Here is a 24,714-nt window from a genome sequence, read left to right on the forward strand (position 1 = left end):
ATAAATTATAATGTTTGAATAAAGAAAATAAAAACGATAGAAATTTTAAACCTTTTAATAACAAAGTCATTATTGCCTAAAAAAATAATAACAAAGTGATTCTCACTTCATGTTCGCCTAATTATTAGCATTTCTCCACATATCTGAACCTATATTAGTCCTCCATATATTAGCATCTCCTCGTTCCTGCTCTTGTGTTTGAACAATGGGTTCATGATCATTGTCTTCGTAATTTGGTAACACTGAAGATGAAGATGAAGACTCGTCAGTAGGTTCCACTGGAAATTGAACGACATTCTTTGCGAAGAAAATTATGAAGTGCTGCACATGCCAACACAAGCTCTGCTTGTGTTTTAAATAGAAATGGAGGTGCTGACTTAAAAATTGTGAACCGCGATTTAAAAATACCAAATATCCTCTCAATCACATTCCTTAAGGATGCATGCCGAAGATTAAATAATTCCTTTTCATTTTCAGGGTCATTACCGTGACCTGCAAAATCTTGTAGATGATATCGTACACCTCGATATGGGGCTAAAAATTTGCGTCGATTAGGAAATCCACAATCCACCAGATAATACTTACCTTGGGGCACTTTAAGTCCATTCTTCCTTGCCAAAGCATCACTTAACACCTTGGAATCATGTGCTGAACCCTCCCACCCGCTAAGAACGTACATGAATTTAGTTTTTGCATTGAGTTGAGGAAGTATTATTCGTTCTACATTTTGTTTGCTAAGTGACCCATTGGCATCACGCAATCCCCTATTCATAGCATCCACCAAGAGGTGCAACAACTCATTGGTATCCTCCATAGTCCAAGATACATAATTATCTTTGTCTCTACTCTTTCCTTTGTTATTTTCTTGTGAATCCCCCATTTGATCGCTAATATATATATAAGAAACTAGTTATTTGACAAAAATAGTTATTGTTTCCTAATTGTCAAAAGTATAGTGACTATATCCCGAATAATATACAATTCAATAGAAAAACCAATAAAAAACTACCTAATAATAAAATAAGGGTCATGCTAACATGCGCACTTAGGGCACATGTTAAGGATACTTCCAATAGTAACTATGTCTTAAAAACAATAATTTTTGACTTTTAAAAAAGTAAATTGCACAACTTTCAATACAAAATTTCTATACATAATACACTAACAAGTGTCTTAAGGGCACATGTTAGCATTTTCCATAAAAATAATACTCATATATCATAAAATCATTTAAAAAAAAACTATTAACAAAATAACAATAATAATAACACAATAACAATTAAAAAATTATTAACACAATAATAATAATAATAACACGCTGTCAAAAAAATAATAATAACACATTAATAATTAACATTTTAATAATAACACAAGAAAATAATAATAATAATAATGGACGTTGTAAAAAAACAAGTTGAAGAAACATAAAAAAAAAAAGAGTTTTTTATTTTGATTTGCATATACAATACTAAAAAAAAAGCAATATGAAATCTTGATGCATATCAATTGCCATTCTTTTGATGCATATTCATTGCCTGGACGTTGAAAACAATATGAATACGAAATCTTGAAGCATATACAGCACCATTTTCTTTTGATTTGCGTAATATACATATAGTATGAACAATATTGACTATCGATTGCCATTAAAAAAATAGGTAAAATTGATTGAAAAGTTGTAAGAGAATGAACCTGGTAGTGGTTTGTGTCTTGTTCGGCAGGAGAAGAAAAAGTCTTTGGAAGATTATGAAAAGTCTCAAGGGTTTGGGTGAGATTGTTGAAGGAGTATTTTATGTGTATTTCTAACTAAAAAGTCTCTCAAAATCCATTCCACACAAGAATCCATCAAAATCTATTTACTTTTGAATACCAAAAGACATTTTAAAAGTGGTAAGAAATCTCAATTGAATACCAACAAATTTTGTTGCCCTGAAAAAAAAAATCTTTATTGTCTTAATTGAATACCACAAGATTTGTTTATATTTTATAAAAGTCTTGATTGAATACCACAAGACTTTTTAATCATAAAAAAGTCTTTTAAAATCCTTTGAAATCTTAATCCATTACACCAATTGATCTAGAATTTGACCGCATTGACCCGACCCAACAACTTGTGGCACCGTGTCCAACCCGTCGCACCCATATATACAACAATTCAACACCCTTTATTAGAAAATACATAAAAGTAAATGTTTGTTGAGAAAAAATGAAGAAGATGACGATACACGTTCTTGATCGAAACACGGCGATACAATTAGGTGTATGTGTGAATGGGAAAACCCTGTGGGGACTTTTCAAAATTCTCATTCTGTAGGGTGGTACCTCCCAAACTTCTCGTCATACCAAATAGCCGCATGCTATGGTACCCGCCACCTTCATATATAACCCAACACCAATTCTCACCAAACCATGCTCCTTTCATCATTTGAATCATATTGCTCTCTCTCTCTGCGTTAGTTGTATCGCACACCATCACATGATCATAAAATTGCCCTTCATTTATCAGAAGAAGAAGCTAGGTAGCTACTAAAAACGGAAACCTCAGGGTTATGTGAAAAAAGCAAGAGATGTTTCAGAGTCCCAGAAAGTTTGTGACGCCCTTTACTAAATGGGTTTCTGATCTTAATTGGCGTTTAGGTTTAACTGGGTTGATCATCCCTCTGGTTTTATTCATCACGTTCTTCTCTCTGCATTATTCATCCACTTCAAACGGTTTTTCAGCCTTTTACCCTGTTCAGCAGTTTCTCTTCAACATCCCTTTTAAGTTTATCTGCGAGGACGATCCTGTTATTTCCAAGGATGAATTGTTGCGGTCGAAAATTGCGGTGTGTTTGGTAGGTGGTGCCAGAAGGTTCGAACTCACGGGACCTTCCATAATCGAAATGGTGCTCAAAGAATACCCCAATTCGGATCTTTTTCTTCACAGCCCGTTAGATAAAGACACGTTCAAGTTCTCGATCTTGAAGTTTGCGCCAAACGTCGCCGCCGTTCGAATCTTCCACCCCCAACCGTTGCCGGAGAACGAGCCGTATGTTCGAGTCCTCACCGCGCATAACTCGCCTAACGGAATCCAGGTAATTTCGCTGCTATTTTCTCTTATTTATTTATTATTACTTTTTTCCCTTTTTGGATTCCTGAAAACACCACTTCAGAATCATATTGTTAAACGTATTGCTTATTTTGTTGCCTGTTTCTTTTGAAATAATAATCAATAATCAATATGGACCACCCGCTGTTTACGTATATATAAGATTGTTACACATTACAGTGAAATTATATTATTATTATTATTATTATTTACACTTTTTTTGTATTCTTTTAATTTTTAATTTTTTAAGTAGTTGCGTCTTGCGTGCACTTTTTAGTTTTTTTTTTTTTTAGGAATCTCCATATTGTTTGATGGATATTGGTTTTAATTTTATGGAAAAATCTGAGCGAGTTGCTCGGTCAGATTTTTGTACCTTTGCAGATATTTTCATATCAGTATCAAATTCTTTTCTTTTTCAACCCTGCCCTTCCAGAAACCAGAAGTCTATTTAGGATGCTCTCTTAAAAGAAAAGTAAAATATATTATCAAATATCTTTACTTCCACTGCATTTCATCTTCCTAACCCATGTAGGTTGGTTAAAGGAAAAACTGTCAAGGTTACCCAATCACTTATGAGTGGGACAGAATATTTTAACTGTATTAAATACAGCAGGAGGTTATTATCGTAGGCACGTAACACGATCACGTTAGGTCGTGTATTTATGTGTATGTTTATCTTAAAAGTATACTTTTCTCTAAAAAGATACTTTGTAATTTGTATAACTTTATATTTATGTTAAAAGTTAACTTAGGCTTTTTTCAATAAAAAGTTAGTATTCTTCTAAAAAAAAGGGTAGTAACGTTCTTTTAAGAATTTATAATCATTATATAATAATAATATTAATATAAAATATGATACTAAACGTGAAATAAATTTAAACTAAAAATTATTTGAAAAGTTACTTTTCTATTTTATATAAAGTTATTATTAAATTAAATTTGATAAGATCTGTTTGTATTTTTATTTAAACAACTTGATATATCTCTTGAAATAAAACCTTGATACCAAATAATATATTTTCCACATTTAGGCGAAAAACAAATAAAGTTTGCCTTTTACTGGAATATATTTTTCCGTTTTTATGTAATATCCAGATCAGATTGTTTGACACATTCAATTCGTTGGCAAGATTCTTTTGAAAATGTTCCTGAACACAGAATTGGGAAGATAAAAGATACTTTTAATCTTATGATATATTTTTAAGATAATTAATTATAACATACAATATTAATTTTTAATTTTAAATATTCAAATGAATAATGGAAGCATTTCCTTCTCTTCATTTTTTTCACTAGCTACCAGTGAACCACTTTTGTACGTTGCTGCAATTCTAGCCCGCAACCATCTATATTTATAGCTAAATTAATTCATAGCCTGTTTTACTTTTTACTAAATATGTCTACAGGCTCGTAGATCTGTTAATTCTTTATCCATTTAATTGTTTAATACTTAACATATTTAGGAGTTGGATAAAATTTGAAACTTTGGAGAGTTAGGAGGCAGTTTTCAGTTTTGGTAGGGTTTGGCAGGGGTAATGAGGGCAAGTCCTTTCTTTCTTACTGTCAATGATTTATGAACTTTAATTGCTAAACCAGTAAAGCTAAGCCAAAATTGCTTAGAGTTGAAGTATATATGACGCGAACGTAAATGCTAATTATGACTGAATTTAATCAACAAACTAAATGCTAATTATCATTTACGTTATTAAGCAGGGGCTTCTTCAGTACTTTAACCTAGTGGAGGGATGCCTAACGATGATAAAATCACACCAACAGAAGCACAACTTCACGTACGATTGGATAATCCGAACACGTGTGGACGGGTACTGGAACGCGCCGTTGGGTCCCGAAAACTTCGTTCCGGGAAAATACCTGGTCCCACCGGGCTCCTCGTACGGAGGACTCAACGACCGTTTAGGAATCGGCGACCTCAGAACCTCGACGGTGGCACTGTCGCGTCTCTCTTTAGTTCCAAACCTCGATTCCGCTGGCTTCAACAACCTCAACTCGGAGGCAGCGTTCAAGGCCCAACTCACCACGCTGAACGTGAGCCACGTGGCGAAACGACTCCCGTTCTGCGTCGTTTCGGACCGCAGGTACGATTTTCCGCCGGGGCGGTTCGGGGTGCCGGTGGCGGCGCTTTCGAGCCCGGGCCCATTGAGTGGGGCCAAGTGCAGGCCGTGCAGGCCGGCGTGTGAGGGTTTGTGCGTGGAGACTGTGATGGATAACGTTGAGAAGGAGTGGAGTTGGACCCATTGGGAAAACGGTGCGCTTCAGCTCTGCGACGCACACGATGCCTGGGAGAGTGGTTGGGAGAAGATTTTTGACCGGTTTTCTGGGAACAAATTTGCGGCGGCTAGGAAGCGAATTCACTCTATGAGAATGGGGGAGTGCGTTAAGGATTTTGTTCAGTTGAGGAAACGGAGTGCGCATTGGAGTGCGCCTCCGGTGGATGAGATTTGTACATTGGGTTTGAGTCCACCGTGAACACCTTTTCTTTCTTTCTTTTTCCTTTTTATTCTTTCCATCGTTTGCAGGTACAGTGCACACAATTTAGTAAAGTGATTACTGTGTTTTCTTCATGAAAAGTTGGCAGAAATAGGAGAAATATCATTTTTTTTTCGAAATTTAAATATACTAGTGGGTGCGAATATGACACTCTTATAATTAAAATACTACTAGTAAGTACTTCGTGTAAACGAAAAAAGAGAGAGAAAGAAACTTTTAATCTTTAATAAAAGATTAATATTACATAATTATAATCTATTTATAATCCATACGAACATTTTAAAGGTAGTTTTTTTTAATACAACAGAAACGAAAAAACAAGAGGATGAGAAAACTAGAAACGATAGACAGAAACTCCTAAAACTGGGATTAATTTGGGAGTTATCTGAGAGTTAATCATGCATGATGATTGAAAAATATAATTATGAATAATATTAATAAAATCTCTAACTAGTTTAGTAAGAATTAGCTTTTTTGTAAGCCAAGTCCTTTAAATAGATAATATATAGATATATAATTTCTACACCAAACGCGAGATTTCTCCAGCATCAAATATCTTTTATTTTTTTATTTTATTTTTATATTTCTCGTCCCTCTCAAATAATAATCAGTACGAAACAATTTTTTGTAAAACTGCACGATCATTTTGTTTTCTGCCAAATATTTGTTTTACACTTCTTAATTTTTTTGCCTATTTTTAATCATAAATGATTTTTAAAAGGATGTAGGTCCACGTATTCAATTGGTGTATTTGGTGTTGTTTCTTTTTTTTTTGGATCGTGTTGTTTCTTTCGTAACAAACAACAATGTTGAATAGCGTAATTTGTCCTCTTTTAGTCATCCAGTTACCTATTAATCCTTCCATGAGTTCCATCATTTTTCCATTTTTTTCGTATCATCATCAAATAATGACAGAATAAGAAAACAAAAATGAAAAATGAAGACGACAAACAAAAAGGAGAAGAGAGGACGTGGAACCTCATATGATATGAGAGTTGATTTTCTACTTTGGTATTAGCATGGACCATATTAGAGTAGCCAAACACCACTAGTAGAGTACTTTACTAGTTTTTCTTTCTGTCATGCACCATAGCGCGGCACACACCAATTCTCATCAAAATTAGGCTAGCCACACTTTAACAGTGGAACAGGCACGTGTAGACTGTAGAGGACCCCACTTTCCCTTCCTTTCCTTCATTCTCGTTCTGGAGGGAGGTCACCGTAACTTTCACGTTCAAAAAGAGACAGACCCAACACAACCACCGTACCGTAACCTGTTGGTCCTCTTCTCAAGTTTGTTCACGTGATTTCACCACCATCATCAACGTGAATTAATACAACACACTGCATTCCCCAATCATATCATACCTTCTTTTCCTCCGATCCATCAGAAAACTACACCAGCAGCAAGGCTCGTGTATTCAAACCCCAAATCATTGCACTCCAAAGTAAATCCTATTCATTTGCTACGGCCACCGCCAACGTGAAATTAATACATTAGCCAACTAGAAGAAAAGAATAAGCACCATCAGTTATATGATTCTATCCATGATTTTAAATTGCAGTTATCGTCATATTAGATTAGATGAGCCAGACAATCTTTACTTTGTGAGAAAAATATAGCCACAATTGCGGTCGTCATATGATTAGGAAGTGTTAAAATATTTATCTTGTTACAATATTTAATGGTGATGCTGATAAATTAACAATAATTTTAAAGAAAAATTACAATAGTTAAAAATATTTTAGGATGTAATATTTTTTTTTTTAAAAAAATAATTTTTATTTAGGACAAGGTTCACGCAAATAAAAACCTACTGTGGTAGACAAGACATCCCGAGATGAGGATAGTTAACCTTTTAAACTAGTATTGAATCCAAGTATAACAAAAGATAACTCAATGAATTGAAACATCTTTGGAGCAAGAGGAAAAGAAAGCAAAGGATAAGTCAAATGGGAGCATATTTTAATTGATTCTTGATTCTTAAATTAATATTTTAATTTAAGAAATTAGGATTAGTCTCATGTATATTTTAAATTATAGTCAAAACTCTATAAAATACACATCATATTTACTACTTGTTATCATTATTGAATGAGTTAATGTGACTTTTGGTCCATTATATTTCATAATTATTTGGCTTTGGTTAATCAGGTTTAAAAGTTTTATTTTAGTTCTTTATGTTTTTAAATGTATCATTTTTGTCATTTTTTTATTTTTCATTAGAAATTTTGGTGTTCTATTAACTTTAAAATTTAAAAATAGTTTAACGTCATTTTTGATCTTTTGTGTTTTGTAGTTATTTCGTTTTGGCACATTATCTTTTAAAAGTTTAATTATGATCTTTTATGTTTTTTGAAATGTATCATTTTGGTAATTTTTTCAATTTTTCATTAGAAACATTAATGTTCATTAGTGTATTCAATTTTAAAATAGTTAACATAACATAGTGGGGACTAAAAATCGTCACTATCTTTTTCTTATTTAAAAAAAAATAAAACCATTAAGTAAATGAAGAAAAGACGGATTTGAAACTATGAACAACATAAATCTTCACTCTCATATTATTATCATCATCATCATTCAATTTAATCATTTAATAACCATAATAATTTCATCCACAAATTACTCTCAATCATAACAGGTAAGAGTTCCTTCTCCTTCCACCACTTCACCTCCCACCATCGACACAAAGAGACTGCTACCCTGACCTTGCTTCTATCTCTATCGCAACCTTCCTATGCAGCCAAAAATTGTTGCCTCATCTAACAATAACAATCATGTCATTGTCATCGCCAACAGTAGCACATTGACGAAGATGATAAAGAAGATTGACAACATCTAGATGTGGATGAGGTTTGATCGATTGGACTTGTCAGAACCCCTCTTTGTGCTACTCGTCTTGACCTAGCCCGATAGAGATGTTGGATGAAAAATCATCTACTTGTTTGACCAAATCATGTGCGACAGTGAAGATCTTACTCGCAAATCTCTCAAAGAGCCGCATTGTGACTTCCTAGCTTGTTCATATATGATTTAATTGGCAATTTAAGGTCATATTTTTGTATTTTACCGAAGATAACTTTTGTTCCGATCTCTCCTGATTTTGTTTCCAATAGAATAGAATATGAAAAAACAACATAAATATATGAAATGTTTTGATTTCCTGGTGAAATGTTTTGATTTCCTGGTGAAGAGTATAAAATTTTTGTGATTCCAACAAAATTATGTGTAGATATTGTTCGATTTGTGTAGATATTGTTCGATTTGTGTGATATTATATTTTTTTACAATCTATAAGAAATTGGAGAAGATGATTTTTTTATTGTTTATTTTTGGAAAAATAAAATAAAAATAATGACCGTTTTTATCTATTCTATATAAAATAAATTATTTTAAAAGACTTAATGACACTTTTCATCTATGATATTTTACAATTATTTAACTAACTTAAAATATAATAAACAAAAAATAAACTTAAAATATAATGAACAAAAACAAAACAATTATACAAAACATAATGAAGTACCAATGTGGCCTTAAGGCTTAATGAGTTGCAGTAAGGAATCAATTTTTTTTAAGAGAAGTAATCAAGCTGAAAAGGCGACATTTACAAAAATTTTATTCTTCGGGTAGCGTATAAATGTAATGAACTTGTGGTATTGGTTCTCTCTTCTCTGCTTAGCTGTTTCTTGCGGTTGTTTCTTTCTTCGTCATGATCATGTTACGCACACTAAAAAACAAAAATTTGACTTGCGAAATGACTTATTTCGATACATTTTCAAGTTTCTTTTTAAAGATTTTTTTATTAAGCACAAATCATTCCGTTCACTTGTGTATCATTTGTATTTATTTTAATACGGTTGAAATCACATTTTGACTAATGATTTATACTTGTACTCTACTATGATTCTGACTCTTAATTAGTCTTATGAATTTGCCAATACATATCTACTTGACTACTTATTTTTGGAAGGGGTATGCATTAGCAAATTATTCCCACTTGTTTTCAAAATGACTATGTAGCAAATTGTAACATCAGTAAGGATTAAAAAGTTGGCTGCCTAAAAGAAAACCAACATAAAGATGTACCCATTAAGTCACGAACAACAATAGGAAAAAAAAAAACATAAAAGAGGAAGCTACACCCTGATTATTATAGTGATTGTATTTACATATATTTTGTTACTGGATATAAGACTGGCCAGTGATATCTAAATCTCTGTCCCCAGTTGAAGGGGGAGGATTGTGTTTGGGCTTGATAGCGTCCTTATCAACGGGGCCATCAGCACTCTGGCTCTCACTTGCCGGTGGCTTTGTTTGTTTCTCCGGTTGCCCTTTCTCGGTACCGTACATTCCACCACCATAGGCACCATGTGTTACCGGCTCCATTCTTGAGATTTGGGGTCCTTCCCCCAGTTTTTGCTTTTCACCCTCTTTCTCCATTGATGACACTTTCACCATCACCTCACTATTCAATTGCCACTCCATTTGATTTGAGGCTGAGTGAGTCCTCCCTTCTCCTCCTTATGTACATCTTCATTGTCACCTTGTATGTTGGACGAGTGTCTTTTTTATTTACGTGGCAGCATATATCCATGCCACGCAACCGATGTTCTCTTTTAAACACTTCATGTAAACACCATATTCTTCCTTTTTATTCCTGTCTTGCACTTACCCTTGTTTTCTTTTCTAGAATTTTTTCGGCTTAGGCCCATCGAAAATTGAACAGTGACCATATTTTGTGGATAGAAAAACTATGACAAATGATATATCCAGTTTCCTTTTTCCTAAGCACACACCCTTTTCATTTTTGTTTAAGCTTTTTACTGTCACAAATACTCTTTATATCCAAAATATCCTTATATCATTATTTCAAAAAATAATTTCCAGAATATAATAATTAAGAATGCAAAATTTAAAACAAGAATTCCGGAATATTAATAATTAATTTTCTGAAATTACTTTCCAAAATACAATTTCAGATTTTTCATTCCAGAAATTACTTTTCAGACTACAAAATTTAAAACAATATAATTTAAAAACGTATTTCAATGAATGTTTGCCATGCAACACTTCCACCTCTTGTTTTTGTCATATCTGCGTAAATATATATTTTAACAAGCTACTTTTAGAGACCGGATCTTATTTCTAGAATGAAAAGTTTAACAACAAAAGCATCTGTAGATACGTTAAATTTGTTTCAAGACATGAAAGAAAATTACTGTGTAGCACAAATAACAATAATCGTAGTGTTTTTAAGGTTACATGTGCACTCAAAGCTAGATTTCCATGGAATTTAAAGAATGTCAAAGTGGGATCAATCATTGTTTGCTAGTTTTTTTTCCCTTTCTTTCTAGAAGTACTCCAAAATGATAATGACATAATGAATTATAGTTAGTATTAATTAAAAAAAATCTTAATGTAAACATCACCAGATGCGCACAATCTCACATCTAAGAAAGTTGAAATTAATAAGCAATTAAGTATGACCGTTAGTTCTGGAAAGTTAATGAAAAATGATAAGTTGTATGCATGAAAACAATTTCAGTTTTAACATTAGCAATCACATTAAAAGATGAGAACACAAGAGAAATCAAAGACGAAAACTTCACTGCTATTTCGTAGTCTCAAGATATAATAACCATTAAATTAATATCTATGGATGTGTTAGTTTTCATGCTTTATACACAAAATTTAACATGGATACCGTGCAAATCAAGTGCCACAGAGCAATCGCAAAGAACATAACTACAAGAGTGATAAGACACTATTTTTATTTGAACAATTTCCTTTGTTACAAAAGAAAGCATATTCAGTGATATTAGAATTTAAAAGTGCTCAAATTCATTGACTTTGTAAGCAGTCATTCCATAATCAATGACACCATGAGATCAATTAGAATTTCTTTATATATAATTGATTTTATTATTAGAAGCCAAAACTAAGTACGAGGAGTCAAAGCAGGAAGAATCGGAAATATATATATATATATATATATATATATATATATATATATATATATATATATATATATATATATATATATTGGCATGCTAACTGCTGGTCCGTCTGGTGTATGAGAAATAGAGTTATTTTTAATGAAGGAGATGTCTTAAAGAGAGCCTCTACAATCAAGGTAGATTATGGGAAAGTGAGTCAACCTTAATTTTAATCAAATTTTATATGTTTGAATTATTTTTAAAATTAAGATAAAATCAATTATGCTGCATAAAAATTATGATTCAGTTGAAGCAAGTAGAAATAATTACTACTTTTATCAAAATGAATTCTCCAGTAATCAATTAAGTAGAATTAATTTCGTTCAAAAATTAATTTTGTTACCGTGAATCCAAACACACACTAAAATAATTACTTGGCAATGGCTCCGTTGGGGTGTTTTAGGATATGATTTTTTGGATTTAAGGACTTGCATATGGGTGGTGTTTTATTGGATCCCCATTCACAAGTCATTTTGCATACAAACTATCTTGTACAGCAGATGTATACCCTGTATTAACATTAGTTTGACAGCAGAGACCTTCTTAATTACATCAGCAGCACCCCAAACACCTGCCCTTTCCGAAAGGTAAACATTAATAATACAATCACAAGGCATAAAAGAATTCCTGCAACTACACATAAATAAAATAACTTAAATATGCAGAGCACATTTGTTGCACTGTTCCTTGATTCCAAATACACTTGACAACCCGAAGGATGAAAAAACCCTAATATTAGAACACTTGATCAAGCAAGGGAGAAAGAAAGTAATACGGCAGCAAGAAATTGAATGGAGGTAAAAAGAAAAAGGGAGTGAAAGAGGAAGAACTTGATGGAGGGGAAGTGTCTCGTTGCCGTGCTCGGGGAATGTACTTAGGAAAATAGGGGAGTGGATATAGCATTTGCCGAAACTATTAACAGGGACTACAGTTTGTCTGGGCCTGTTTTCTTTTCTTTTGAGCTTTGTATCCCGTAGGAAAAAAGGAAGCAATGTTTTGTCCTAATAATAATAATATTATTATTGTTATTATAATAGACGTCATTTCATATTTTACTTCATTCTTATCGCTCAATTATAGATACTTTTATCTATTTATTTATTCTGCCGCCTCGAGAAATGTATATTTAGCATTAAATCATTAACATTCATTAGTCTTACATGTATGATGTACCTAATGCAATCTCCGAAAGTGACATAATATGAATCATGAGAGTTGTAAGTTTAATGATTAACTCAAATACTTACGCAAACCCAATAAATGAGTAAAATGTAATATATGAAGAATACTTTCAGGTCCCACGAGCCGACAAGTATAAACAACTTATTTTCCAATAAAAAATAATTTAAAATAATATATGATGTAGGAAAGAATAATCGTATCAACACGAAATACTTCACATCACTGTGAGGTAAAAGAACTTAAATTAAATAGGTAATAATAAAATGAATTTAATCATAATTAAAATTAAATAATAAATTACTTAAAGATAAAATACGTGTATAAATTTGCTTGAGAGTCGTTAATACAATAAAATTTGCAGTATAATATTCCTCGTGTTATATTTGTCATATTAAATTGGAAAAACATAGGAATGAGGACACCTATTCAGATAATACTACCCCAAAAAAATAATTTTAATAGTATTTCGTGCCATATATTAGCAGCGCTTGTTAGGTATTATCTCTATTCTTAAATTTTAGTTTTTTTAACATTTAATTATTATTTCAAAACTTTGGTTATTTTAGAATTTTAATTAGATGTAATTATGCATTTATTTTTTCAAATATACCTTAAATATGTTGGGCTAATTAAAATGATAAATTAATAACTTAATTTTCACAAACTTGAAAGAAAATGTTCAAGCTCGAAATATAGAGAATAAAGAGAAAAAGTGAATGGTAGCACTGATAAACTCAAATGTAAATGGTAGCAGAGTGATCGGCAACGGGTGAAACCTTAAAGGTGCGGTGAGAAAAATGTGAAAGCTTAAAGGAAACTTGAAGTTTGAAGATAAAAACCTAAATCATGGATCTTGAAGATGGACGATAAAGGAAAATAGTACTTTGTATCAAAAGTAGAAACATAAAGATGAAACCCTGATTTTGAAAGTTAGAATAAAACTTCCTTAACAAATTAAGATTGTATGTTTGGAATGGTAGCGAGTTGAATTCATCATAATTTTGGAAATAATAAATAATTATTTTTATAGTGAACTTACTATGATTTTGTCTTTATAATTTTTACCATCAACCTAAACATACTAGAAGTGTCATCAATAGTATTTTTTTTTTTTAGTTTTATAACAACACTTCCCCTAAGAAAGTGTTCTAAAAAATGATTCAAATTTATCTATTTTTTAAATAAAAATAATAACTTAAATAGGGAAGTGCTCTCAAAGTCATTGTTCTTATTAAAATAAATAAATAACATTTCTTTAGAGGTGCTACTAAAACCTTTACCCTTTGAGGTGAGGAAGGAAGGGAGGGAATGGAAGAGAATAGGGGAAAAATAATACTTCCATTTATCTCACAAGTGTTATTGATACTTCTATCTCACAAATGTTACAAAAACGGTTGTGGATGAAGTCATAAATTAAGGTCACTTTTGTTATAATGTAACAACGATGATGACCTTGAATATCAGCTATTGAGTGCATGTCTTATGAAAAGTGCACTTGTTTTATTTTTCCTCCTTGCTAGCTATAGCTCTTCTAGCAATAGGTTTTATGAGACGCATCTTGCTGGATCAGCAAGGCAACATTATTTTACTGTTTGTGAACATGAATAGATTGCAGCTTCTTCCGATATAGAAGAGGTGCTACCTTTAGGATGGGGACTCTATCTCTAACTAGAGCGCTCATTCCTTGAAATGGAGTCAAACTCTTCTTGAATGGTCAATGGTTTTACAAAAAAATTGAGGTAATTGTTGGAGTAAAAGTGTGAGATGAAATTTACACCGAGTAGAAATGAAAAAATTGATTACCATACAAGTAAGGAGAAAACCCATAAAATTAGTCTTAAGATTTTAAGTTAAAGTGTGTCATCAAATTTCCTTAAGATTTTGGGTTTAGAATAAGAATTGAGTTATTTTTTATTTCCTTTAGTTTTTTATTTTTTTTTCTATTTTTTGTAGTTTTTTTAAATTAACTATTTTTTGTTTTAATTTTTTTATTTTACCAATTTATATATATTAATTTAGAAAAAAATATAATTTATCTAGGATAGCATTTAAGAAAAATACATATATTTAAGTGATCTAATTCTTTTACCTAAACAAATTAAATAAATAAAACATGTTCAATTTTAATATAGAATGAATATAATAATAAAATTAACATTTTTAATTCATAAATCTTGCACTTTTTTCTTATATAAAGAAACTTGGTGAATGATGTTGCTTTAACTTTTATTTTTATTTCTATTGATCTTTTGTGTCTAAATATATTTATGATATTAAAATTAAATGAACCTAAAAATGATAAAAAGATCAAGATAAAGAACTAATTAAATTTCATACATGATGAATAATTACAATGTAATAAAACAAAAGAATGATTTAGTGAAAATAATTAGAGTTATTTAGTGAAAATAAAAAAAGTGATTTTAATTATCCAACTAATAAAATAACAATGTAGTATTAAGAAAAAAGTGTAAAAATTATACAAAATTTTATTTAACAAATTAAGAGAGTTTTTTTTCCTATACTAGCATATAAATAATTAAAAAGAAAAAAAACAATTTTAAAAAACAAACAAAAAAATTCAATTCTCATTCTGAATTGAATTAAAAAAAAAAACCTAATTTAGAAATCGATCCTTGAAGTGAATAGAATCTTGTATTATTGGAATAAATATTTTTTGGGTTGTATTATTTGGATAAATATTTATTTTTATCATTATTTGAGTGAAAAATTCGTTAGAAGGCACCCAGTGATTCCTAAAAGTGCTTATCCGTGGTAGTTGGCTTTACTTAAAACAATAAACGGGTCATTATATAGCAGTATTACACTGTAACCAAAGCACATTAACATGAATTATCATACATGATCAGTTTACAATGTAAGTCGATCCTAATTAAAAGGACTATGGAACAGTTTTTCAGCAATGTCTGCCAAGAAGATTAATAATAGTTTCAGTTTTATTGACGGAATATTTAAGCCTCTATTTGGTTAAAATTAATTAACCCCCGAATTTCAATTTCAACCTCATAAGTTGAACAAGAAATACTTTTCTGCGAACAACAATTAGCTTAGCCCCTTTAATTTTCTTATGCACAAAAAAGGCTCGCTGGCTGTTTGACTTCAAGATTATTTTCCGGATATTTTGGAGGATTATTGATTTCCACATAATCTTGTTCGAAAAGCGTATAATCTTCTTGGACTACACATTTTGAAGATCAAGTATTTCGAGTTCCAAGGGATGGCAATATCTGTGTAATTACAACCAACACGCGTTAAACCAATAGAAAAATTAGAGAATCGCGAGGAAACCTATGAATCATTTAAGATTCCACTTCATCCATATCAGACATTACAGGAGAAACCACGCCGACGCACGCGGTTGTTTACATGATTGTGCACCAAGTTGTATTAGTGACAGCTGGTTAATTAGCTATATATAGTAGCTAAATATATGTTTTCTTCAAAAAGAGAAAAAAAAAAGTTTAATGATATTTTTTTCGTTAATGAAGTGAAATAAAATAAGAAAAATGTTAATCAATACCCTTAAAATATTACTGGTTAAGGAGTGAAAAAAAACTATCGGGGTGAGGAAATCGAGTGATTATAAATGTAATTCAAATATAATCTTCAATAAAAATTATTATATATTAATTCCTTAGCAAATAGGACCCATAAAATGCATAACAATAGACTAAAAAAAAAAAGAAAGAATATAAAATGATTAACAAAGTATTTTTTGATTTTTCTTTCATTGCATCAAAATTTTGATATTTGAGAGAGGTACTGAATAGAAGAAGCTAGAATAGTTTCTTTTACATTACTCTCCCTTATTATTAACTACTAACAAGAAATTTGATAAAAACAAGAAACTAAAATAGTACTTCCTCTGCATTCCTATACAGAGACTCAATTACTTAATTCATTAATACTAGAAAAATATTAATTTAATGGATAACATTAAATTTATTTTAAATTTATAACTTTTTTCAAATTATTCTTAATATTAATACTTTTATCTATTTACATGATTTGTTAATATTTTTTTTTCTTTTTTTCTAATGAAAAATATTTTTTTAAAAAAATATTATAGATTGAATCTTATAAAAGAGTATAAATATAATTTTAAAACTAATCATTATAAATAGGATGGAGGAAGTAGTTTTTTTTTTCCTTAGAGGGGAAAACAAGCTAGCTAGGCGACTGTGTCTATGTCTTCGTGTGCACGTGTATTTACAGAAACTAAGCATATAATGTGACAGAGAAAGATTTAAAAATTTTGTTGAATAAATTATTGTAGTAAAAGGTACATAAATCATTCTAATTGATGATAATTCTATTACACACATATGATATCGGCCATATAAATACTTGAAGGAAATCCCTTGACGCTCACCAAAACACAAGAAACTTCTCTCTCTCTCTCACTTTGGCAGTTGGCACCAAATAGAAACATGGTAGGCGTTTTCCGGCGCTCCCTTTCTTTCCCAAACAAAAATCCCAACCGTCCATCACAACAGAAACCGCACATATCACACCACATCAGGTCCATCAGTCTTCCGTGCAGATCTCACCCTCTGATCTCAGAGATCAAAGACGAGATCAACGACCTCACCAGCTGGGCCTCCACCTCAAAGTCCAATCCACAAACACACACAACCATTTCCCACGGTTTAACCCTTCTCAAAGACACACACGAAACCCTTCAACACATCCTCCAACTCCCTCAGACTCTAGAAACCCTCCGAAGCCACCCTCTCTGGGTCGAGAAGCTTCTAGAAGACTTCCTCCGCTTCGTCGACGCCTTCGGAATGTTCCAAACTTCCATCATGTCTCTCAAGGAAGAACACTCTTCCGCTCAGATGGCCATACGAAAACGCGACGAGTCCAGGGTTGTCGCCTACGTAAAGGCTAAGAAGAAAATTTCCAAGGAAATGGAAAAGCTCGTGTCTGTCCTCCGATGTGTTCACGTCACACAACATCAGCAACATTCCACGCTGCAGGTTCCATCTTCCGTTGTGGACGCTCAACTGAGACACGTCATCGCGGATGTTATGAGCGTGACTGTGTCCGTTTCCGTTGCGCTGTTCAACGGGATTGGAGTGTCGTTTGCGTCACGAAGGTTGTCGTGGACGCAGATGGTGAGGTTGTCGAGAAACGGTGGGAGGGAGAATAATAATAAGGAGCATGAAGGCATTGAAGAGCTTCGAAATGGGGTGGGAATGGAAAGGCTTCAGAATCTGAAGAAGAAGGGTGATGAAGAGGTGAGGTTGGTTCTGAAGAAGATGCGGGATTTGGAGGAATGTGTATGTGGCATCGAAACTGTTACCGAGAAAGTTTTCAGAGCTTTGATAAACTCTCGGGTGGCGCTGCTTAACATTCTTACCCTTACACAGTAGATACTTCTTGTATTTTTTTTTAATTAAAAATTATTTTTTTGAAGAAAAGATATTAGTAACAAACTTCATTCTTTTTCTTTTTTTATAAGAAAAGTATTACACAAACCGCTCAACAGTATCAGCGGATGGCACAAGGATGTGTGTTACTGTTGGGTGCGCTGTGTATCACTCTTCTTTTTATAATGTATCTTCCTCCTCTTATCTTTTAACGCCATATATACGCATACGAAAATTAGAAAATTTCATCATGCTCATCTTCATGTAAACACACGCGTGTATGAAGAAAACAGTATATTTGATTGAATAGCGTTACACAGAAGAAGAACATCATGTATCATATTGGCTGTCTTCTTGGATAACCTTCGATATGTTGACCGTATTGAATATTAATGTGTTTTAATTTTTTTTTAATAGATAGATGTTAATTTGTTACTTTTATTATAAATATTAGTTGGAACGATTAGAATCTCCCATTCCTCTCTTTTTACTTTTTTTTCTTCTCCTTTTATTCTTTTCTTAATCACTGTGTGATTAACCTTTTATCTTTTTAATATTGTAAGTTAATTCTCAGAGTTTTCTCATTTATTTATTTTCGAAGCTATTTTTCCGGAATTTTTGTGAGGATTGAATGTTTGAATCTGAATAAACTCATTTGAGGATGGACAATAATTTTTGTTTTGGGTAAGTAACCACAGTTAGACTCTACCATGTCATTGATTCATGTGCTGGTGATTTATAGTACCATAATATTTATAAAACGGGAAAGGTTCGTTATATAATAAATATTGTCCATAGGTATTTGGAGGAGCGCATACTTTAATTAAACCCGATAGACAATTCAGTTTTTTTTTCCTCCTTTTGATGTAGAATATTACGTGCATTTCTCCATTGTATTGTAGACCACTAGAGCAAACACTTAGACACGCAAATAAATTTAATTGAGCATGTCTCAAGAACTTATTAGCCACATGTTTAACACCCTGGCTCCCAAACCCCAAAGAGTAATTAAGACCATCTTCACGTAGGCAAGTCCCTTTTTATATAATAATATAAATTAAATTTATTTTCAACTTTACATGCATTATTTAGGAGTATAGGAATAAGATTCCCTTTAATACAAGAAAAGAAAAGATGGAAGTTGCGAGTAGCCATTAGACGCACATGGCATGTTGACGGTTCTTAAATACGAAGAGGACATGAAGTGATGACAACCAAACTTAATTAGCCCCAATGCCTAAATCTGCAAAGGATTAAAAGGTAGCACGTTAAGCCTACCATCACCATTTGAAAATAATTAGAGCACACATGATTTCTTAAGCACAGCTGAACATCGGGCTACTGGGTTGTTGTTCTTAATCATTATGATTATTTTATTTTAGGCTTATGATTTCATATAAATTATTATTTATCTTTACCACCGATGAGTTATTATTATGATTAATTTTTCGAATTCGCTAATGAAAACTTGAGGCACACTTTAAAGAATTAAAAATAAAATTATGATATATTGAAAACTAAAAAACATTTAAAAGTTTAAAGTTTAATATTGTAATTTAAAATATTATTAATCCACCTTAACTTAGTATCCTTCATTTTTTTATTAATCCAAAAGAAAGAAAAACTTTTATTTTAAAGATAGGTACTTCGGAGCGTTCTCAATCATTTCTTTTTATATATGTATGTGCACTTTCAAATCATTCGTTCATTATTGGGACTGTTGCTCAAGAAAATTAACATTTCTTTTTCTTCTAATCATTGGTCCTGCTTCCTCTTGGTCCTCAACTTGTGTAATGAAAATGAATTATCCACCGGCACAGACAGCCCATCTTTGCTCATGACAGTATGGGATAGGCCGGCCTCCTTCTAGCAGGCCCAATTCTCTAATCACAAGGTAGTGTGGTCCCTCTTAATCTTTTTGTGTTAGTTGCAACTGTTCTAAAATGTGGTTATACTTTCATCATCAAAAATAAAATTGTGGTTATACTTTAAATATCTACGTGAATTATGCTTTGCTTTGAATATAAGTGGTCAAAAGAGAGGGGTCAAAATTCAAATCCTACCCTTCAAAGTGTTCTACATGATTCTTTTAGGCATAATTTTATGGTTAAATTAGTCAGTAAATCATCACAATATTATTAAATTTTTAACTACATCTTTATAATTTAAAATTTTCATTAAATCCTTATAATATTACAATTTTATAATTAAATTCCCATCACTTAATACTAGTAGGCGTTTGAATAATTATATATATAAATAAACATTTTTATTTATCTTCATATTAATTTATGAATAAAATATTAAATAAAAAATAAATACTATTAATGTCGTCTCAACAGTATATATATATATATATATATATATATATATATATATATATATATATATATATATAACTTTGGATGATTATTAAGAACGGGATTTAAAATTATTGTCAACATTTATGTATAGTTAGCTAATATGATATGGTGGAAGGCTTATAATTAAATGGCATCGGCCACAAAGTATATATCCATTTGAAATTTCCACCTACTCTTATTATTGTCTTTGCGACAAAGGAATTTTATCTTAAACTAAAAAATGACACACCCTAATTATTTTTCAACTTGGAGAATATGAGTGGTGTAAATGGGCACGAGAACATGCTAGACTTAAATATATATATATATATATATATATATATATATATATATATATATATATATATATATTGCTGCAAACCTAAATATTGGATATATCTATTACGCTACATTTTCATTTCAAACATCAAAGTCCATGTGAAATTTAACTGAAAAAATTGTTAGCATGACAATGTTATAGAATATCAACCAATTTGGATGATAATTAATTTTTATCGAAAATTTTTTAATCATATTTTTTATTTACAAAATTTAAATTCAAGTTTTTAATTACTTAAATAGACTGAACTTAATTTCCAACCAATGGTCATGTTGTTAAATAAATCTAGTTAAATAGATCTATTTAAAGTGTGGTGCTTAATACAAGCTTGAAATATTTGTAAGACCCCTCATATGAACCTTCGTCATTTAATTTAAACCACATAAAGAATCAATAATGGTACCCCAAGAAAGAGGTCGTGTAACTTCAAGTTAAAAATCTAATTTTTCTTTCCCTGCCGAGTCATTTTTCTCTATATTCATTATTTCCTTTGAACGGTAACACAGTGAACCTTGTCTTATTTTCGAAGTTCTAGTTCACGAGATCTACATTGAACTCTCTTACATGAAGAAATATTTATGAAAGGCAATTAGATCCTAGCAAAATATATTTTCCTTTTAAAAAAAATCTTATTTTCCTATGGATCTTCCAGTTTTATATCCCTTATTATTAGGTGGAAGATTTCTAATAGGATTTAGACACATTGAATACTTGCTATTGAGATCCAATTAAACGTTGATGCATCTGGAACCATGCAATAATATATTAAAAAGGAAAATAATAAGTAGAAAACATCTATATTCTTATAAAATCAATATTTAACTCAAAATCAATTCTCTTAATTCCTAGCATGAACGAAACCAACTACACTCATAATCAAGGATTCCATTTTAAATTTCAAATTTACTGAGTTTTGATATTCCTGCTTCCTATTTTTGGCGTGTCTTTAAAATTTGTTTGGTACTGTGAGGACAATTTACTGCATAATGTAATTATTTTTTTGACACTGACATGCATGCCATCAGTTCAGCGTCACACTCATACGACAAAATTATCATTTTGTTTAAAATTGCTTAAGTTTTGCAAAAGGAACACGCATAAAAAAGGGGAGAAATTTGGTTCATACTAAAATTTATTTATCATTTATATAAGAAAAGAGAAAAATAAAATGAATCTAAGTATAATAAATACTATAATGTAATAAAAAAGAAAAAAATAATAAATACCAATAAAATATATAATATATAAAAATATTTATATATCATTACTAGTAGAAAAGAGATAACCCGTTAAAATAACAAGAGGAATATAGGTGAGCTCCTTCCACATAATGCTTGTTTTTTTTTAGTATGGAGTGAGTTTGTTTAAATTTTTTTTTAAAATTTTTAAAGTAAGTGTTTTTTATATAAGTATTTTTTTAATAGGTTGATAGAATTTTTTTTTAAAAAAAAGTAATTTTTTTAAACAAAAATAATTTAGATAAATATACTAAAAAAATAAAAAAAATTATTATTTTTATAAAACAAATACTTATTTTAATAATTAAATTTAAGCTGATTATTAGAAACACTATTAAAAATATATTTTATTTCAAGGTAAATTAGGACAACATGGTATAAAGTTATGATTGTCTGTAAAAACGACTCATCCCCACCAAACCAGGATGAAAAATAGAACTCTAACGACTTTATCTACTGACAATGACCCACCAAAAAAGCAAAATGTGCCTCTAAGCAAATTACAATTTCCGAATTATCTGCCTTTTATCATACGTATGTCACATATATATCAATGCATTTAGTAGCAGACTTTCACCATGTTTCTGTCGGACTAGGTGTTTGGGATTGGTATTCGAGGTTCTCTAGATTCATAACATAATTCTGCGTACGTCTGTGTGCGGATTTTATAATATATATATTTTTTATTTAGAAATGACTATGACTTTTCTTAGAATTAGGATATGGCAATTGGCACGATATAGCAGCAAGAGCATTGTTGTTCTATATATTCGGTCCAGAGTAAGTGTAGAGTAGTTTCCACATCAGAAAAAGAACAAGGGCACTATTAGAAAAACACTTAAAGAGAAAGCATACACATGCCTACCACACTCAACGCGAGTTGGAATTCCACCCACAACTTTCTTTTCATGTAAAGACAAATTTAATTTCCCATCAAGGGCAAAGGGCGTGCGTTGGAAACTTTTTTTTTTTTCTAATTATAATAGCTTTGCTCCCATTTTCATCCTCCCACCTTCATCACCTTCATCATATTGCCTCGATACCAACCCCTCAAAAATTCCCTATGGCGTCATAATAGTTCACTTTGAACTTAATCAAGTGAAATGATAACGTATGATCGACCAAAAAGCTAGGGAATTCTTGCCTTTTACCTTTGGTGAACAATCATTAGTATTAATAGTCAAGTTGAAAGTTGCGCAAATTTAACGAAGTCCGGTTGCAACGGCAATGGATAGTTACCACGGTTTTCCGAGTTCCGACTCTCAATGATTAGACATCAAATGTTATTATCTCTCTCTCTATATATATATAAAGAAATATCATATTTTAGTGTACATAGTTTTATGTTCATTTTATTTTTAGAATTACGTCTATAAATTATTATTTTATCTTTGTAATTATGTTTATAAATTATTTACTAATTTCTATTATCTTAAAAAAAATGAAAAAAAACAGTTAGGCACGGAGTGCCGGTTTTCTCTTAGTTTTTTTTATAAAGAAATCACTATTTTTTTAAAATAAAAGTCTGCTTTTAATTTTCTAAATTTTATTAAATCTTTTAAAGAAATCGTTATTTTTTAAAAATTTATCAATTTTCTATTTCAATTTTCTCTTCTCGGATAATTATATATAAAGAGAATATGATATTTTGGTGTACACATTTTTATGTCTATTTTATTTCTATAATTACATTCATAAATTATTATTTTATTCCTATAACTACATTTATAAATCACCTACTAATTTTTATTATCTTTCTTTTTATTTAAAAAATATAAAAAAAAACAGTTAGGCGCAAAATGCTTGTTTTCTCCTAGTAAATTCATAATGACTTGACGAATAGATTTTTTAGGAATAAAAAAAATCTACAACCTGACTTAGGGTTAATTAGTCTTGTAGTTAGATTAAGACATTGAAGTTTGCAGAGATGTTTTGAATCTATACGAAGATAAAGAGTCAAAGATTTTAACGATGGTGGTTATTAAAAATTAGTTAAATGATTTTATTACTTTTGAAATCAACATAGATAAAAATATGCTTAAGTACTCTTACAATTACATTTTTTTTGGTTGATAACTACAAATTTTGGGTGATATCATAAATCTGGATTTAACACACTAACTTGATGCCACACACTAGGACAACTAAAAGTGAAGTCACACAAATGAGGGCATTAAGAATATGTTTCTTTTTTTTTTAATACGAATGACATTTCATAAAATTTATAATTTTACACTTGATGCTAAGAAGTAAGAAGCTTTTTGCAAGAGACCATACATACTCTCTACTATACTAATCTTGTTTGAGTAATATTACCATGAACAATTTTTTCCCCTCTTTAATTATATATTTAATGCAACAAATGCACAAAGCTTAAAGTTAAATTGTCAATTAAGTTGATTTTGCATGTGTACTCATAAAAAATTAAGTTGATTCAAGCGTTTGACATCTCACCCTTTAAGTGTTCATACCTTTTTTTTATATATCTTAAAAGATATAAAAAAAACATATTTAAAACATCACTACTAAGGAAACATTTAGATTATTTTTTTATATTATAATTTGGCTATTTAGTGGTTGAAGTAAAAATTCATTGCCTAAAGTTATTTTATGCATACAA

General features: G+C 30.8%; 3 protein-coding genes and 1 pseudogene across 3 annotated transcripts; 2 read left to right on the plus strand and 2 right to left on the minus strand.

Moving 5' to 3' along the window:
- Nucleotides 1-814, minus strand: LOC114408282 (annotated as a pseudogene).
- A 1,359-nt stretch (nt 815-2,173) lies between these two features.
- On the plus strand, nt 2,174-5,721 carry LOC114408521. The gene is made up of 2 exons (XM_028371602.1): nt 2,174-3,074; nt 4,802-5,721. Exons 1-2 carry the CDS (start codon nt 2,568-2,570, stop codon nt 5,573-5,575), a joined length of 1,281 nt encoding a protein of 426 aa, XP_028227403.1. The 5' UTR covers nt 2,174-2,567; the 3' UTR covers nt 5,576-5,721.
- A 4,061-nt stretch (nt 5,722-9,782) lies between these two features.
- LOC114408284 lies at nt 9,783-10,088 on the minus strand. Its single transcript, XM_028371322.1, has one exon. It carries the CDS (start codon nt 10,086-10,088, stop codon nt 9,783-9,785), a length of 306 nt encoding a protein of 101 aa, XP_028227123.1.
- A 7,144-nt stretch (nt 10,089-17,232) lies between these two features.
- LOC114408285 lies at nt 17,233-18,177 on the plus strand. The gene has a single exon (XM_028371323.1). The coding sequence runs from the start codon at nt 17,233-17,235 to the stop codon at nt 18,175-18,177; it is 945 nt and encodes a 314-aa protein (XP_028227124.1).
- The last annotated feature ends 6,537 nt before the right edge of the window (nt 18,178-24,714 follow it).

The sequence above is a fragment of the Glycine soja genome, chromosome 4, assembly GCF_004193775.1.
Source record: "Glycine soja cultivar W05 chromosome 4, ASM419377v2, whole genome shotgun sequence".
Taxonomy (NCBI): domain Eukaryota; kingdom Viridiplantae; phylum Streptophyta; class Magnoliopsida; order Fabales; family Fabaceae; genus Glycine; species Glycine soja.